This window comes from Vanacampus margaritifer, chromosome 3, assembly GCF_051991255.1.
Source record: "Vanacampus margaritifer isolate UIUO_Vmar chromosome 3, RoL_Vmar_1.0, whole genome shotgun sequence".
NCBI classification, from domain to species: Eukaryota; Metazoa; Chordata; class Actinopteri; order Syngnathiformes; family Syngnathidae; genus Vanacampus; species Vanacampus margaritifer.
In genome coordinates, this window is record NC_135434.1 from 8,158,188 (window position 1) to 8,174,889 (window position 16,702).

The window sequence follows — 16,702 nt, forward strand, 5'->3', positions numbered from 1 at the left end:
TCTCTGACCAAAGCGATGGAAAGACAAGTGACATAGCTTTCTAACTTTTCTGTCAAAGGTTTAAAGCGATCATTTAACATTTTTAATAAACTTAACAGGGGAGTATGCAGTGTTAAAACTGCTAGCAAGATCTGAAAGTAGCCTCACTTCACAACTTCCTCCGCCCAAATCAAGTCTCCGTCCAAAGCGATGCCGCGTACATTACCGCGATAGTCGAACGTGGCCGTCTAATTATGAAAATACGTAGCCATGAGGATACATATAAGGCTTCAACAAAATAGCAGTGCTAGCAATACTAAGCTAGCATGTAAACAAGCCGACGTTTTCTCTGGGGGCTCCCGAAGGAAACAGGTTAAGTGTGAGGCTGTGGCATTGTGCCCGCAATGAGTTTGCACTCAGTACATGAAAAAAAAAAAAAGACACCTCGTCAGTCATACCTTCTGTCCTTGGTTGGTTGTTTTTTCTTGAGGCTTGAGTGAAAAAATGAAAATTAATGTTTTTATACTATTGTCAGGTCATACTGTTTTGAGTGATAAGTGACTTTATCAAAAACGAAATAAATAGCAAACTCAAACCTCAGTGCTTGTGCAGGTTTTTTCATAGTACATGCACTCTATGTGTGTGCGTTTGTGTGTGTCGGTCTCTGTATAGTGCGTGTGAATCCTCAGCAGAACCCCCGGCATCATCATTACTTTGACAGCTGACGGTAAAATCCATGGCAAATCTATAAGTCCATTTGGTCCCTGGTCTGCCATAAATGTGGGGCCGCAGTTGCCAGTAGCGCCACGTGTCATAAAAATGCAATGAAAAGAATGTCAATAAGTGACAAACATACGTCTCTTGCCCTGTGGTGTCAACGCGCAGCAGTCATCTTCTTTTTTTTTTTCATGGCCCGACTTGATTTTATTTATGTTCCGCCACATTTCACATACTCTGTCTTTGTCATCAGTCTTTCTTTTTGCCCTGATTTGATTTCTTTTGATGACATCTGTCTTTTTGTCAACTCTCCATAATGTACTTTTCTCAGAGCAATATTGCACAGGCAGTCCCACCGCCCCCCCCCCCCCTTTTTTTTTTTTTTCATGCACACGTCCCTGACATTAATGAGGTGCTCTCGCCTCGTCTGTCCGTGTGACTTATTCGTGTCTGTGAGCAGCGTCACACTGGACAAATAGCTTTTTATAACGTATGTGACCTTTTATGAAGGGGACTTTTTTTTTTTTTTCGTTTCTCACACATCCCTGCAGACTTCACACGACCTACTTGGCTTATTAGCAACTGCAGGACTCTGGCCTTTCTGTTCACTTGCCATTCAGTTATTTATTCTGAAATCTCAAAGGTGAACACGATGTGGACAATTTGGCTGTCAAATCTTAAGATTTGGCCGTACTGTACTTGTTGTCCTTTCTTCCCGTTGGTTTTCTTTATAACTTCCCTACCATTGGCACTTCATGAGTTACGGTGTGTGTGAAGTGACGCATGTAGTCATAATAATAAGAATGAAATCCGTCTTTTAATATCCCGCCAGTTACACCGAGCTAGCAGAGAGCGTTGTTGTCATCATAACTGATATTAGTGCAGATAAAGTGGAAAATGCTGGAGACACATGACTGTTATTATTATTATTGCTGCTCGGCGGCTCTCATCGCTGCATTTGCATGAAGTCGACGAATGAAATGTGCCTGTGTTGATATGCGCTTCTGTTGGTGGCTTTATGAGATTTGTTCCAGTGAACAGTGTTCCTTCTATTAACTCTTTCACTGCCAGACGTTTTCAGAAACGGGTTGTCGCCAGTGCCAGCCGATTTAAGCATTTTGACTGATCTTTCAAGGTCCACAGAAAATGTTGTGTTTGGACTATGGAAACACACATACTACCAAATGAAAGATTGGATTATCATCTTTCATCAGAAAAAGAAAGTTTGTTTCTACCTTATTCCGTTCTTCAGTAATCAAAAATAGAAAATGGTTACTTTCACCGAAATTCTCTGTTTTGAACAGGGATGTGATTTTCCCGCTAATTCGTGGAATTCCGCTTTTTTATCTCCCCCCCCCCCAAAAAAAAAAAAAATCTGATTTTTTTTTTTAAATTTTATTTTATTTTTTATAGTCCATTTTATATATATTTTTACATATTTTTTATTTGACTCCGACAGATAACATCTTCTGCTATAACAAAGACATTTGTGGTATGCTCTAATATGAGTTACTTTTCATTTGGTCATGATACAATTATTTGTTCATGAAATTTGAACCCTTCAACATTATTTATGTGTTAACTTAGTAATCACATTAGTTAGATATGATGATATTCTCAGTGATAGTTTTTAAAAGCAAAGGCAGTCCAATGTTTTTGAATGTGACTGATTTTGAGTTGACTAAAACTGCCATTTTATATGGGATAGTTCAATATACATTGAAAATTTATGCTGTTGTTTTGTCTATTTCTTTGTCATGTGAGTGCATTGAAAGTACTTAAAAACACGGAAAACCCATGAGCTCCGGGGGGCTCCGCCCCCCTTGTCCCCCCACCAGGGCAGCCCCCAGACCCCCGGCTAAATTTTCAGATAATTTCACTTTGGTCAAATCACATCCCTGTTTGAAACAAAAAGCGGAGAAAACAAGCTTTTTGTGAAACGATGTTATTTCATGCACTCTAGTGAATTGTACACTTCTTTTTGTCCATGAATGATGCCACAAACACCTAAATAGTGCTTTGCTTCTGTAAAACGCTTTCACCAACAATGGAAAAAGTGTTTTTAGTTTGCAAAATAGGTTTATTTCCATTCAACAGTGTAACAATTTGACAAAACAATTTCGCTAAATGCAATTATGTGAAAGTGCCAAATTTCAATATTTTGTTCAGAATAGAACATAGATGACAGGTCAAAAGTTTAAACTGAGAAAATGCATCATTTTAAGGGGAAAATATGTTGATTTTTCAATTCCATGGTGTCTCAAAAAAGTTGGAACAAGGCCATTTTCAACAACGTTGAAGAGGCATCCCCTCTTCTTACAACAGTCTGCAAAAGTTTCTCAAGTTTACAAATAGGAATGCTGTCCCATTCTTGTCTGCTTTCAAAATGGCTTCTTCTTTGCACTGTCGAGTTTCATCTGGCAACGGCGGCTGGCATGGTGGATTGCGTTCGCTGGTAAACACCTTTTTGATCAAATACTGTACATCATTTTTTTTTATTACAGTATAAATATTAACATTGGTTATAAAATTTGTATTTATATTTTAAAAGTATATTATATTTGAGTAATATTTATAAGAGCTGAAAAATTCAAAATCATATATGCAAATTTGTTATAAATGTGTCCATATTTTTAAAACCTTTAAAATATATTTTTTAATGAAATATTCTAGAACATTGATTATAAAATGTTATTTTTAATGTCAAATATAGGATATTTGATTCATTAATGAAATATGCCATAAAATAAATATTATTCTAAAATGATATAAAAGTTATGATTTATTATAAACACATACTGTATTAATGTGTATTTAATTTAACTGTTAAAAATTATATCATATTTCTAAATATTAGTTTTGCTTTCATTTTATGAATACTTTTTTTATTTACAAATTTATAATTTTTTTTGTATATTTTAAATCAAATATTTAATAGAATATATTAGAATATTTGACTAACGATTTTTATTGTTCATATAAATATCAAGTCCAATTTTTTTTTTTAAATTAATATTATTCACAAATGACATCACATTTGCCAATTTTAAAATATTGTATGTAAAATACTGTATAGCATATTATAAAGTAAAATGCATGCCATGCAGCCATATAAATAAACGGTGGTAATCATGAAGATGTTCATAAGAAAGTCGAGTTTTCCCAAGAACGAGTAAATAAGTTTTGCTGGTGCACAGATGGTGGAGTTGCTTGCTGCGCATTTAGAGGTTTTATGATGTGTGGACACCCTCTAAGTGAGAAAATCTCCTCGAGCCGAGAAGTGCTGCTGATTGTTAGTTTCCCGCTGGCTGCTTGTTATAAAAACAAGCAGAGTCGAGGAACAAAAATAGAAGATGTTGGCTAAACGCTGCTTGAGTTTGAATCGGCCGTAGTTGTCGCGTCCACAATCACACACCTATTGTGAGCTAAGCTAAATGAAGCCTCCGGGGTGTGTCGTATTGATTGCTTACCTTGATGACCAGCAATTCACTTGTTGTCATGGCAAGGCTGATTTCATTTTTTTTTACAGTGATTGCTGTGCCCGTCACACTGTTTCAATCTCGAGTCTTACACGACGACGAGGTGTTCAGATTTCATTTGCGGTGGTGCTTTGGGATACAAGTTAAATTTGCTCCATGACCATGCTCGTAACTCAAAACACTTGAATCTCAAATCATCTTTCCTCATTGAAGTGAATGGAAATGCCGTTATTCCGTTCGAGCTCACCCACAATAAACTAAGAAATTATTGTAATGTGCTTTTTAATAAGAAAAATAGAATGCTGTAATATTTTACTTTATGAAAGAGTACGGTAATGACGTAAATCAAATTTTTTTAAAGAAATAAACAGTTTTTGGACATTGTAAAGATTTGTGTTTAAATACATTATACTGGTATATGTTTGAAGATAATTGCTGAAAACCTGTGCAAGGACTGAGAAAACTGTACTACTCAATAGTGGAGCTCTAGTATTGAACTGTTTTCGACCTTGTCAGTTTTCCAGATTTTTTGGACATGACTAAAACGGCACATCTAACATAAATTGCCCCACGGTATAAATAAGAATTGAGGGGCTTTGTTCTAACAGTGAGTATACAATACGGGAATTGCCAAATGTAGCATTATTTTCCAAGCATCTTGGAGCATGGCTACTGCAAAATCAGATTTGTCAACGTAACATAGACTGAAAGCAGTTTTTCAGCTGTCTGTAATGTAATCCTCTATAGTGTGTGATTGTCTCTGTTTTGTTATAGAAATGTAATACAATTAAGCATTTTATGGTGATGGCAATAGTTTTGATGTACTATGCTTATAACAGGGATGTGATTTGACCAAAGTGAAATTATCTGAAAATTTAGCGGTCTGGGGGCCGCTGGCACCCAGCTAGGTCCAGGGCAGCGCCCTGGTGGGGGGACAAGGGAGGCCGGAGCTCATGGGTTTTCCGTGTTTTTAAGTACTTTCAATGCACTCACATGACAAAGAAATAGACAAAACAACAGCATAAATTTTCAATGTATATTGAACTATCCCATATAAAATGGCAGTTTTAGTCAACTCAAAATCAGTCACATTCAAAAACATTGGACTGCCTTTGCTTTTAAAAACTATCACTGAGAATATCATCATATCTAACTAATGTGATTACTAAGTTAACACATAAATAATGTTGAAGAGTTCAAATTTCATGAACAAATAATTGTATCATGACCAAATGAAAAGTAACTCATATTAGAGCATACCACAAATGTCTTTGTTATAGCAGAAGATGTTATCTGTCGGAGTCATGTGCATACACAATCAACTACTAAAAAAAAAAAAAAAAAAAAAAAATCGGAATTTTTTTTTCTGGGGGGGGGGATAAAAAAAAGCGGAATTCCGCGAATTAGCGGAAAAATCACATCCCTGTTATCAGCTATACTTTTTACTTTTTTTTGCTTTTACTCTCTCCTCTTCTCACTTTGGACACTATTTTGCCTATGGGATAAGGGATGCAAATTGGTCAAACGACTATAATCCTATACATATTGAAAATGTTCATTAACTCTTTGACTGCCAGACGTTTTCAGAAAAGGGATGCCGTGGGTGCCAGCCGATTTAAGCATTTTTGACTGATCTTTCAAGGTCCACAGAAAATTATGTGTTTGGACTATGGAAACACACATACTACCAAATGAAAGATTGGACTGTCATCTTTCATCAGAAAAAAAAAAGTTTGTTTCTACCTTATTCCGTTTTTCAGTAATCAACAATAGAAAATGGTTAGTTTCACCTCTGTTTTGAAACAAACGTCTTTTAACGTCTTTGGCACTCCTCCATAGGATTTTACTAAACGTTATTTAACGTTTTTGGCAGTCAAAGAGTTAATGTGTTCTGTCCCATTTTTGAAAATAAACAAATAAATGGCATGACTATCTGGGGCAATTATAAGTTACATAGTTTTATCTGGCCCATTTCGACCACTACAGCGTGCAGTTAGCAAAATGCTAACTAGCTACTGTAAAACCCAGATGCCACAATTTACTAAGCACTTCACTGTCGTTATTTACATTCCCAAGTGTTGGGTATTTTGTGTTAATCCGTCTACCATAATGTCTGTTATGTGAAACCACACCCACACAAAGGTTTTTCACAGTAAAGTGAAAAATCCATTACCTTGCTGACAGTTCCAGCTGTCGCATAAGCCTTTGTCAGTGCTGTCTATGTGGACACAAGTTTGTTTCCCCCCAGAAAATTCTCTTACCTTTACAAAAGTGTTAGCAATCAACTTTTGACTGAAAAAAGAAACTTGAAGCCTGTTAGCCTATGAGCTTGTATCTTGAAAAACTCATGTCGGATCAGCCTTATAAAAGCATCACTGAATTTCAAATGAAAACATTGTTTACATACTACAGTGTAACCTCCAAAGTCGAATACCCTAAAACAAGTACAATGAAAATGTAGGGGAATGTTAACGCCTCAAAAGTGGACAAAGGTACACAGGGAATTGAACTTGCTCAGTATAATGTGTGAAAGAGGCTACATTGTGTCTTACCTGATCAGGGTTTACCATAACAAACTGGGCTGTACTTTGTAGAAGTGTGTCTTGAGGGGTACTTCCTGATTTAATGGGTCGGAGATTTAACATTTGTTGTTGGTCCCCAAGTGTCTTCTGCCTCAAATCGAAGAAAACACATTGAGTAAAAAGTCTCTAATGTGATCACATTTACTCTAAATGATACAGATTTCATTTGTATCGAGCTGCTCTTCTAACTCTCCGTAGACTGTTGTTTGGATTCATTTGTCTGCTACTAATCGTATTGTCAGCAAGAAACAAACAAATTAGAACTTTGTCTTCACTTTTTATATTGGATTAATTGGATCAATTGTGCTTGATATTAATACCTTTTTTCCACCCGTCCATTCATCATCACCCTCCTCAAGTTCGTGTCCAGTCCAGCACGCTGCGGTCGGCCAGCTGCGGCCGGCAGATGTTTGAGTCGTGGAGCGTTTACATGCCAGCACCCCGCCCGTCTATGCAGGTGTGCACATTTTGATGTAGCAGCTGCGTGTTTGGATACAGGCAGATGTTGAGCAGTAGCAGGTTGATGATTTTGGGAGCAAAGCAAGCCACACAGACAGTCAACAGGGAGAGCCCGGATTAATAAAGATGTAAAATGAAAAAGGCGAGCTGCTCGTTTTCTCAAGTGGGCCCTGTGGACTTGGCGTGATGGAGGGAGGGGTGGGGGGGGGACACTGGTGTTCCAGGTGTGGTTGTCAATGTTTGTACTGGACGTAGTTGCTGCCAAGGCTTACAGACGGCTTACTTCATTATAGCACACATTCATCACAGGGAGACTTGCTCTTGAACCCCTTCCAAACTCGCGTTACTTGGAGGGGGGGATTCGCTTTTTACAGCCATGCAGACACTTGATTAGGGACTGCAAATTCTAATGACAATCAGTAGTACTGCGCTTAGAGCTTGTGGTGGTGTGAGACGGCACTGCGTCAACACTGAAAGATGCTCCTTGCCAACAAAAATTAAAATAAAAAGTTAAATAAGGGATGTCTGGAGCATGGGCAATCAAAACGCATTATCTTTGTAAAGGCACATTTGTGTATTGGATGTTTTTAATAACAAACTTGATTAATTTGTCATAATTAGCGGAAAAATGAAACCGATCAAAATGGACAAAAATTACATGCATTTTCTCAATGTTTTGCAATAATTTCATACTGGATATTAATCTCATAATTTAAAGATTTTCTTCTCATTTTAAGGCCTTTTCCTTGTATATTTTCACATTACTGTATTTCAAGACTAATATTGCAAAATTATTCAATTTTAAACTATATTACAAGACATTTCCCTCCGAGAAAATTCCACTAATAATGGCAAAAATCTCAAAACTTTAAAGTTTTATGTTTTCAGGGTAACCTTAGATATTCCTTGTAATAGTTTTGGTCTATGGAAAATCCCATTGAAATGCGGTGTCATTTTCTCCCCATTTATCGCTTTTAGAAGGCATTTCGCATTTTATTCTTTGCCACTGACGGCATGCACATCGTTCCTACACAGTGTTTACAGCATTTGTATGCATCTGTGAATATTTACAATAGTTACTGGAAGCATTATACCAAAGAGTACAAAAGTCAGTACGTTCCCGCAAATGGTACAGCAAAGTGCTGCCCATAAACTGAATTGGATGCAAGCAGAGCCAATATATGTTTCGTCTCTTGTATATTACTTTAAAAGGTTCGTCTACAACCTTATTAAGGCCTTATGACACTCACCATACCTCAGCTACTAAAAGCTATTATTTAGCAGATGCTTATCAGCTTCATGATGACACGCCAGCTGTGCTTGTGCGGCACATTAGCAGGCTATTCCAGGAAGGAGAAAAAAAAAAAAAAAGAGAACATATTCGCTGTTGGTTTAACGAAATGCCATACACTTAAAAAAATAAAAAAATAAAAAAGTAGTACGCTGATACGTAGTGTTAATGGCGAGATGGTTATTTTGAGGGGGAAAAATTGCTTGTTATTTTAATGGTCGTAATTATCGAATTTTGCTCACATAATCAGCACAAAAAGCCCTCAAGATGATCAATTTAACTTCTTGGCGGAGTGAGAACACAAATGAGCAGCTGCTTATGGGTAAATGGTCTCACTGTTATGCCATCGGGCGGAATCCTCGTACCTCCAAAATCATTGCTTTGAAGGAAACACCAAAAACAGCATGGTATGACAAACAATAGTGATAAAACCTGAAAACCAAAGCAATGTTTCCCATAGGAAATAATGTAAATCCAATTAATTTGTTCCACACATGCAAGCATAATACACTTTAAATAGCAGTGGCCCCCACCGACAGGTTGGTGGCCGGGTACCGGTCTGCGGGCCATTTGGTTGGTACAAAGCAGATATAATTAAAAAAATTAAAACAAAACATGGAGCTTTAGGCCTAAATGTACGTATATCACCCGGGCGGTGATATGTTTTTCAAAATGTAATATTACTCAATATTTGTAATCTTACATTAATTAAAATTAAAGGAGAAGCAAAACCCTTTTTTTTTTTTTTTAACAATATGTTCTATGCAGCCCCACTGGTCTAAATACGGTATTCTGGTTAATATTGCGTTAGTGGAATATGAGTTAAGCAGCAAAATCCAACAGTTTTTATCAATATCAGAAGGCGGCCATTTTGCCACTTGCTGTTGAGTGCAAATGACATCAATGTTGCTCAGGTCTCAGGTAGCAACCAATCACAGCTCAGCTTCAGAAAACAAGTGAGCTGTGATTGGTTATTGCCCGAGCACTGAGCAAATGTGATGTCATCTTCAGTCGACAGCAAGTGGCAAAATGGTCGCCCTCTGAGATGAATAAAAATGGCTGGATTTTGCTTCATTATTCTTAGTCCACAAATGTAATATTAATTAGAATGTCACGTTTATTCTAGTGAGGTCACATATAACATTATTGTCAAGAAATGTTTAAGGTTGACTTCCACTCGATGGTATAGTTTCCAACAAGTAAAAACCGGTGTTTAACTCTTTATATTCTTTGCACTTTAGTATAAAAGTCTAATCAATAATAAAAAAAAAAAAGATGCACGGCTCCGCACAATTGTGTTTTGTCCGTTGGGCGCCACGTTTTTCTTTGCTTTCTTTGTGCATGCTCCATTGTGTTATTACGTTTTCTCCCACCGTGCCCATAAATGAAAAGTGGAACCACAGCCCTGGTTAGAGATGATTAAAGATGGGAGACCAGCGAGGACGAAGAGCTAAATGACAGCTTTGCTGTGTTAAGTCTAAATGGATGGTGTGGCTATATTCAGCCCTCGCCATCAATTATTCACACGACAAGACTGATTCTTCTTTACTTGAAGCTAGCAGGTTTTTTTCTTCGGCGACACCCATTCACGTGTCACGATTTTAGTCATTTCAAATGATTCCAACACGGCAGGGTTAACAAAATGGGATGATTGTGTGAAAATCACCAGTAGTATTATTAGGAATGCGGCACTCGTCCCTCTGTGGAGAAAAAGCGCGATGGTAAATTCACAAATAAGCCTTTGTTCATCTGTGCTAGGAAGCAGCGTGTTGCCATATGCTGGCTAATAGTCCAACAAGTCTGGCTGTGTGCTCGAGTAAACAGATGGCCTGCCACGGAGAACCCAAACTGACATATAAATAGAGGCAAAAATAATACACATTTATTTTCGCTTTCTACGATAATTGGTCGTGGTTTTATGTAACTTGCAATTTCTCTGTGTATTTTACCTTTAATAAACCCCACAACACTACCGGTAATCGATTACTCAGACGAAATTGAAAACAGAATTTTGATAATTTGAAACCTGCATTTTAATGGATGGATGGATGGTTAAAACAAATTAGCATTTTGGCCATTGTATTTTATTTGTTATCTGTCGCTTTTTAATGAATTAATTGTTCTTAGAATCCATCAAATAAAAACTTTTTTTTTTTTTTGCAGTCTCTTATTCTTACCTAATGCGAAATCAGTGAACTTGTTTACACTCTTTTGCATGCTTTGTTGTTCCTGTTTTGGTTAGCACTGGTTATAATCCATATGACACAATTTACAGAACAAAAAGTCAGTGAGGTGTTTGTCGCCCTCAGGATTCCCCCCCACCCAATGCATACAACATGGACAACAAGACACCGCAGGGCACAAGTGGACACTTGGCAGCTCGGAGTAAAGAAGCCAGAAGACGACAAAGCAGCTTCCTTTCGGCAGCACCGCGACATACTGCTTCTTTTCTACGTGTGCACACTGGACCAGGTATCCATCCATCCATCCACCCATCCATCTTTAATCACCTATTCATCCATCAATCCGTTTTTAACCATCATCCATCCATCCATCCGTTATTAATCACCTATTTTTCCATCCATCCATCTGTTATTAATCACGTATTCATCCATCAATCCATTTTTAACCATCCATCCATAATCCATCCATCCGTTATTAATCACCTATTTTTCCATCCATCCATCTTTAACCATCACTCCATCCATCCATCCATATACCCATCCATCCATCCGTTATTAATCACGTATTCATCCATCAATCCATTTTTAACCATCCATCCATAATCCAGCCATCCATATAGCTATCTATCTATCCATCTGTCCGTTATTAATCACCTAGTTTTCCATCCATCCATCTTTAACCATCACTCCATCCATACATCCATCCATCCGTTATTAATCACGTGTTCATCCATCAATCAATTTTTAACCTTCCATTCATCCATCCATATAGCTATCCATCTATCATCCATCTGTTATTAATCACCTATTTTTCCATCCATCATTTTTTAACCATCATCCATCCTTCCATCCATACATCTATCCATCCATCTTTAACCACCTATTTATCCATCCATCCATTTTTAACCATCTATCCACATAGCCATCCATCCACCACCTATTTATCATCCATCCATCCTTCCATCCATCCATACATCCGTCTTTAATCAACTATTTATCCATCCATCCATTTTTAACCATCTATCCACATAGCCATCCATCCACCACCTATTTATCATCCATCCATCCTTCCATCCATCCATACATCCGTCTTTAATCAACTATTTATCCATCCATCAATTTTAACCATCTATACATCCATATAGCCATCCATCTTTAATCACCTGTTTATCCATCCATTCATTTTTAACCATCCATCGATCCATCCAAAGATTTTCAAGGTTTTTAGATCAGGGACCACTTTTATGACCATGAAGAATCACTAACCTGACAACATATCTACTTCACAACCAGGGTTGGGAGGGTTAGTTTTAAAATGTATTCCGTTACAGTTTCAAGTTACCTGCTAAAAAATGTAGTTAGTAACGTAGTCCAACGCATGCCACTGGACTCTCAGCTCAAACTTTCAGCAAGCCGAGTAAGTTCCAAACAGTGAATACCAGTCGCCATTTCCTCCTCTTTTCCTTGAAGCTTTTTTAAACTGCCCGCGTGCGTGCGGAGGACACGATTAGCCAGTGTAATCCCTCGAAATAATCCTCATTTTTAATAAACGTACCTGTAATCTGATTACATGTTTTTTTCCTGTACTGTAATGCAATACAGTTACATTTTTTGGTATTCTGATTACGTAACGCAAGTATGTATTCCGGTACTCCCCAAGCCTGTTCACAACTATATGATTGATATTTAATGTAGTCTGGACTCCCGCCTCTTCTGTTGCTACCCTTTTCCTCATGACAAACTGATTAATTACAGCGCTAGCTAAACAATGAAACTACAAGGCCAGTGACAGCTTGCACTGCCTTCATGGATCACCGGTTGGAAATCTCTGATCTATCCTGTAGCCCGAGTCGTGGCGGTAGTACAGTGAGAGTCCCGCCCCTCGCCCTCCAATTAGCTCGCCATCTCGGTGGGCCTCCGAGCTAATATTGACTTCAATTACAGTCTCAATGAAGAAAATGTTGTTTCAAAATGAATAGATTCCTGACTTAGTTGGATAATTTATGACTTGGCCCATTTCACCATGGGACTCAACCCATGAGGCACCTCCAACCGTTTAACCAAATTCCAATTTGCATATAAATAGATTTGCACTGTTTGCTGTGCTGTTTCCTTCACACACACACTTTGAAATGTGCTTAGTCGCGCACACATGCACAATCATTTTCTCCATTACTGAATTTGCATATATGAATAGGTCTGTAGTGTATGGACCATTAGGGAACATTATATTCTTCATCATTTTAAAGGAAGCTAACTATAAAAACACGGTGCACATAAAGTCCCTGCAGGATGCCATATGTTGGCATAATTAGAATATTCTCGTGGTGGTTACAATGCGTATGTTGTTCCTTGTTGGCATTACCTTTGAATGTCAGAATGTGTTGTCAAAAGGCTTTGTTTTCCCATGTCAGTTTCATTTAACATTCCATAAATTGTAATACACTACACTGTTAAAAGCGTGTAATCATATAACAAAAAATAAAAAATTTTTTTGGGGGGTTTGACTAGGTCCAGCTGAGTACAACCCAAGTTTGAGATCCTCCCCTCCAATGTCTTTGATGCCTTCCAGAGAAGAGCGCTTCAAAGAGACCACCAATACCAATCCAGGACCTGCCGCTTACCAGGTACACTTTATACACATATTCAGTCCTTTATCGCACGCTCTTAAGATGGTTATGAACATATTGTATATATCCTTACATTTGAATGTGTTTCGCCAAGACATTTTTCTTCATGTTTTTCCAAATTCCAAAAGTTTTCATACCGTTGCAGTTTCATTTTTATCGGTTTAGTGGCTATCCTGGAAATATAAGAAAGCGACAAAAGACTTTAAATGAAAAATATGATTTGTATACCAGTCAATTGCCAAGAACATGTTTTTTTTTTTTTTTGCTCCTTTCTAAAATATTCTGGCAACACTAATCTAGGGTATTGTAATCAACTATAAATATTACTTGGAACTTTTTGTCAAAATGTAGTTCCGATACTAGTTATTGTTATCAGGCCCTTACCAAGTAATTACGACGGCAGGTGATAGCACACTCGCACTTTGGGTCAAAAGTAACCCAATTATGGATACTTTTTTTTTTACACTTTATGGGTCAATTCGATCCAACTTTCTGGGTTGTTTTATACAAAATGACCATTTTTTTTTTGGCCCAAGTAAAGCATCTAATTTTAACCCATTTTTGGACTCAAAGTTTGGTCATATCGGCCCCAAGTAGCGGATCGGTCCATTTTTGACCCATATTGGGTTATTTTTATCGACCGCCCTCTTACTAGAAAACTAGAAATAAGACATTAGAAGAATAGAATATTGCTAATTTCATGGAATTTTAAGGGAAATGGTATATTGGGATGTATAAGTTTTTGTTTAAAATTTTCTGTCATTGTATTTTTTTTTGGGGGGGGGGGATGGATTTTATGTATCAATAGTACTAGTGGTATTGGTACATCGGTGGCTACTGAAGTTTAGTTGAGTTTAGTACTTGTATTGGTCTGAAAAAAGCGGTATCGAACATCCCTAATATACATTATTATTATTATTATTATTATTATTATTATTATGTGATTTTGAAGCTTTTAGGTCAACATTTTTGCATGTTGTTGTCTTAAATGGCCGCTGCCTGGCTAAATTAAAATAAGGGGGAAAATGAGTGTCTTATTATGTTTTGCTTAACTGGAATCCAATTTGAATGAAATCTATTAAAGCCTTATCTTGTGTTCTGGGTTGTTTTAATGGAAGTAACAACTTTGGGCGACAAACAGTGCGGGTGACTGGGAGAGCAGAGCACATGTTGCTCGCGGTCCTCGCTGACTTTGAGTAGTCAACATCAAAGACAAAAAACAACAGTTCACATCCATGCTAATATACTTGCGTTATCACCAAGCTCTGACTTTGCACCGCCCCCAAGCCTCTGTGTAAAAACAGTCGGAATAAACTCAAAAAATGTCTCTGAATATCATCGTCCATGTCAGACGTTCGCCTCCGTGTGTCCCCAAGCAGCAGTCGTAATGGACTTTTACAGTTTTCTTTGTTTACGTTGCATCAGATAGTGTCACTGATGGCTTCAATTTGGTCTTTGTTGTGTTCAGTGTTTGCAAATAGTTGTGTAATGTAAAAATGACACAAGTGAACCCTAGTGAGATGTGGATCAAACTTCTATGTAACCCTTTAACGACTGAACCATGAAATACATGAGAGAAAATTCTAATTCTTTGTAAACAGAGTATTTATTGGTCCTTTTGAACAAACACTTTTTTGTGTGTGAAAATTTACTTCCACATATATGACTTTTGATTTGTGTCATATTTGATACCGCATCGCTTTAAATTCATACTTTTATAACTGTCAAAACAATAATAATAAACAGACATATTAGTATTTCCAAAAATCAGAAAGAACATTTCCCACTATTAACTCTTTGACTGCCAAAAACGTTAAATAACGTTTAGTAAAATCCTATGGAGGAGTGCCAAAGACGTTAAAAGACGTTTGTTTCAAAACAGAGGTGAAACTAACTATTTTCTATTGTTGATTACTGAAAAACGGAATAAGGTAGAAACAAACTTTTTTTTCTGATGAAAGATGAAAGTCCAATCTTTCATTTGGTAGTATGTGTGTTTCCATAGTCCAAACACATAATTTTCTATGGACCTTGAAAGATCAGTCAAAATGCTTAAAATCGGCTGGCACCCACGGCATCCCTTTTCTGAAAACGTCTGGCAGTCAAAGAGTTAATAAGTATAGGTGCCTCTCCTTTCCCAATCGGGGCGATCTTACAAGGTCGTTGGAAAAGCCAGCAGCTGGGTGATACCTCTAATGGGTTAACCTCTCTAATGGATTAACCGTGAAATGCATGTGTCAGATCATGTACGTCAGGTTTTTAACTCATTCACTCCCAGTCATTTCACTGAAGCAACCCCCTTTGCTCCCGACTGTTTTACTGGATTTTGACTGATTTTGCAAGGCCCACAGAATATTGCGTTCTATTGCCATAAAAACATAGAACCTACCAAAAGAAAGATTAGAGTCTCTTCTTTCATCAGGAAAAAAAGTATATTTCTATCTGTTTCCGTTTTGCAGCAATTAGCATTAGAATATAGCTAGTCATTATTCACAAATCTATTTAGAATTCTGAGTAATTAAGAGTTTTTACAACATGGCCCTGATTGAGCTCTTATACTCTACTGCCACCTGCTGGTCGTTATTGTAACAACTACCATTGCTTTAAGCTTTGTCTTCAGTTCAGAGGCTGCATCAAAGCCTTTTTTTATGCTCTGGCATAAAAAACATATTTATACATTTTTGGGACCATGATATTTAAAATATAAGGTATTTATACTGGAGCAAATTAGAATGGGAAAACGAATATTATATTAATGAAATAAAGGGTTTCAAAATGTCTTGTATTTAATATGATATGTTTGGCTTTATAGGGTTAATTGTATTTAATTGGTATATTCAAGAAGAAACGTGACATTTACAGCCAAAATTCTCATTTGTTCCATTAAAATGTATTCATTTATTGTCAGCAGTTCATCATTTGTTAGCATTTCTCTTGGCTGTACTGCTTCCAGTGTTTGTGGATGCTTGTGTTTTTTTTGTCCTATTAAATTACAGCTTCTGTGTTGCCATGTCAATCTAATATTTGGCCTTCAGATTCGGTTTTGCGGCCTAATTTTAAATTATATTAGAAATGGGATTGTTTACTAGCCAACCCAATTTCAAATTTGTTCTTTTAAAGCCATGGGCTGGCCTTCGATGGTATTAAAATGGTGGATGAAGTTTGTAAATCCACATTGAAGAGCCAAGTACCAAATACACGGCCCTCCACTGCGTTATGCAAACATCCGACAAGGACGGGCTTTGCTAGCTTTGGTTACGCGGGAGAAAAACGAATGTTTTCACATTTTTCCTGATTATCGGAATGTGCGCAACGCGATATTATGAAATTGAACAGGTGTTTTGAAGTGAAGACACGCTGTCTCAATTTAACTTCAACTGCC

General features: G+C 37.2%; 1 protein-coding gene across 6 annotated transcripts in view; it reads left to right on the forward strand.

Annotated features, from left to right (window-relative positions):
• stpg2 (sperm-tail PG-rich repeat containing 2) overlaps positions 1-16,702 on the forward strand; it is a 129,583-nt gene that overhangs the window by 21,802 nt on the left and 91,079 nt on the right. For 5 of the 6 annotated variants that reach the window (XM_077560918.1, XM_077560915.1, XM_077560917.1 and 2 more), the window contains 2 exons: positions 10,817-10,979; positions 13,202-13,317. In XM_077560918.1, coding sequence (XP_077417044.1) covers positions 10,817-10,979; positions 13,202-13,317 — 279 coding nt within the window. The remainder of the gene's footprint in view (positions 1-10,816; positions 10,980-13,201; positions 13,318-16,702) is intronic. The other variant, XM_077560919.1, reaches the window with a different exon arrangement.